This window comes from Perkinsus marinus (assembly GCF_000006405.1).
Source record: "Perkinsus marinus ATCC 50983 genomic scaffold scf_1104296940654, whole genome shotgun sequence".
NCBI classification, from domain to species: domain Eukaryota; phylum Perkinsozoa; order Perkinsida; family Perkinsidae; genus Perkinsus; species Perkinsus marinus.
In genome coordinates this window covers 1-1309 of record NW_003212784.1, presented here as the reverse complement: position 1 = coordinate 1309, position 1309 = coordinate 1, and the positions used below count along the sequence as shown (strand labels likewise).

The 1309-nt window shown below is 50.3% G+C and overlaps 1 protein-coding gene across 1 annotated transcript; it reads right to left on the bottom strand.

Annotated features, from left to right (window-relative positions):
- Positions 1-93: 93 nt before the first annotated feature.
- Pmar_PMAR004169 (hypothetical protein) lies at positions 94-629 on the bottom strand (the record flags this gene model as incomplete). Its single annotated transcript, XM_002782015.1, has 1 exon — positions 94-629. A coding segment is annotated over one exon (536 nt), but the record flags the coding sequence as incomplete, so codon positions are not given.
- Between the last annotated feature and the right edge of the window lie 680 nt (positions 630-1309).

Below are 1309 nucleotides of genomic sequence, written 5' to 3'. Positions count from 1 at the left end.
AAAGTAGTGTGGTTGATATCTCGGAGCTGAGCATAGATCTTATCCACGTTGTTAGTGATAGACCAACGGTTGTTAAACCAATGCTCTGCGGACTGGAGTCGATCGAGTATGGTAGCATCGGAGGCGATGTTCTTGGCTAGGTAGTTATCAAGCTCTCGGGCTTGAATTTGCTGCATACATACCGTAGTCAAATATCTCCAAGTATCCATCTCGCTGAGCGCTGCCAGTCGAGCAGACTCGGCTACTCTATAGAGGAAGGCTGTGGCTGGACGCTTGTCCGAGGTGCCTTGCCATACCTTGCCGTCTGGTGGTTGGAGGCGTAGAACTCCTGCTAGAGACTTAGCGTCCTCAGTTGTGCTTGTTGTAGTCGCAGATGCTAGAATGGATGTTGAGGTCGATTCAGACGAGTAGACCGAAGAAGACCGGTGACGATTAGCCTTGGCTTGCTTGAGGAGGCGTAGGCAATCTACCTTATGTTGCAATGTAGCGTCCTCGGGAAGTGCTTCCTCGATGTCCTTAACGCTGACGAACTCTAAATCAGATACATCCTTGAGCTTAAGGGTCGTAAGGAGTGTACTGTAGGGTCCAAGGCCAACGGGTTCTCCACCAGCTGTTGGGGTTCCAACCATACTAGCAACGCGACGAGGTGAGGATATATGTGAGCTGCACTTAGATCTACTTCTACGCTATTGTGCTATGTATCGATCAGGCTATGGGCGTTAGCGGAATATACAAAGAGCGGAGCGGAGAGTGAAGACTCCTTACACGTCCCCCGTTAGCGGAATATACAAAGAGCGGAGCGGAGAGTGAAGACTCCTTACATAAGTGTTTCTCACGCGCGCAATATCGTCACGCCGATACCGATGATACGTGCCCAATCGGTCCTGTTCGTTGCACCCATTTCCATAAGACATGGTTCGCCAGATCTTTCCGGCGCTATGACGGGTTATGACCCTATATCCTCCTGTGCAGCCTCTCACTTCCTCCCTTTTGATGTTCAACTCACATAACCTATTTGAGACCCCATATTCAAGGGGCGGAGAGGGTGATTTTCCACCAGTCATTCCCGGATTTGAGCCAGCCGACGCTACAGTCCTGTTTAGCTGTTATTGCACCATGTTGATTTCGTAAAATCACATTAGCGACTCTCGTTTCCGCTGAGTTTCCACTTATGTCGTCTCGCGCCGGTATCATGGTGTGGACCACGTGTTTTGCCAGAAGCTTCATTATATCCCTTGATGGCCGATGCGTGTTCCAGGGGACACGCACAATATACGCGTTACACGCACTGACGCGCGTGAAGGTCGAA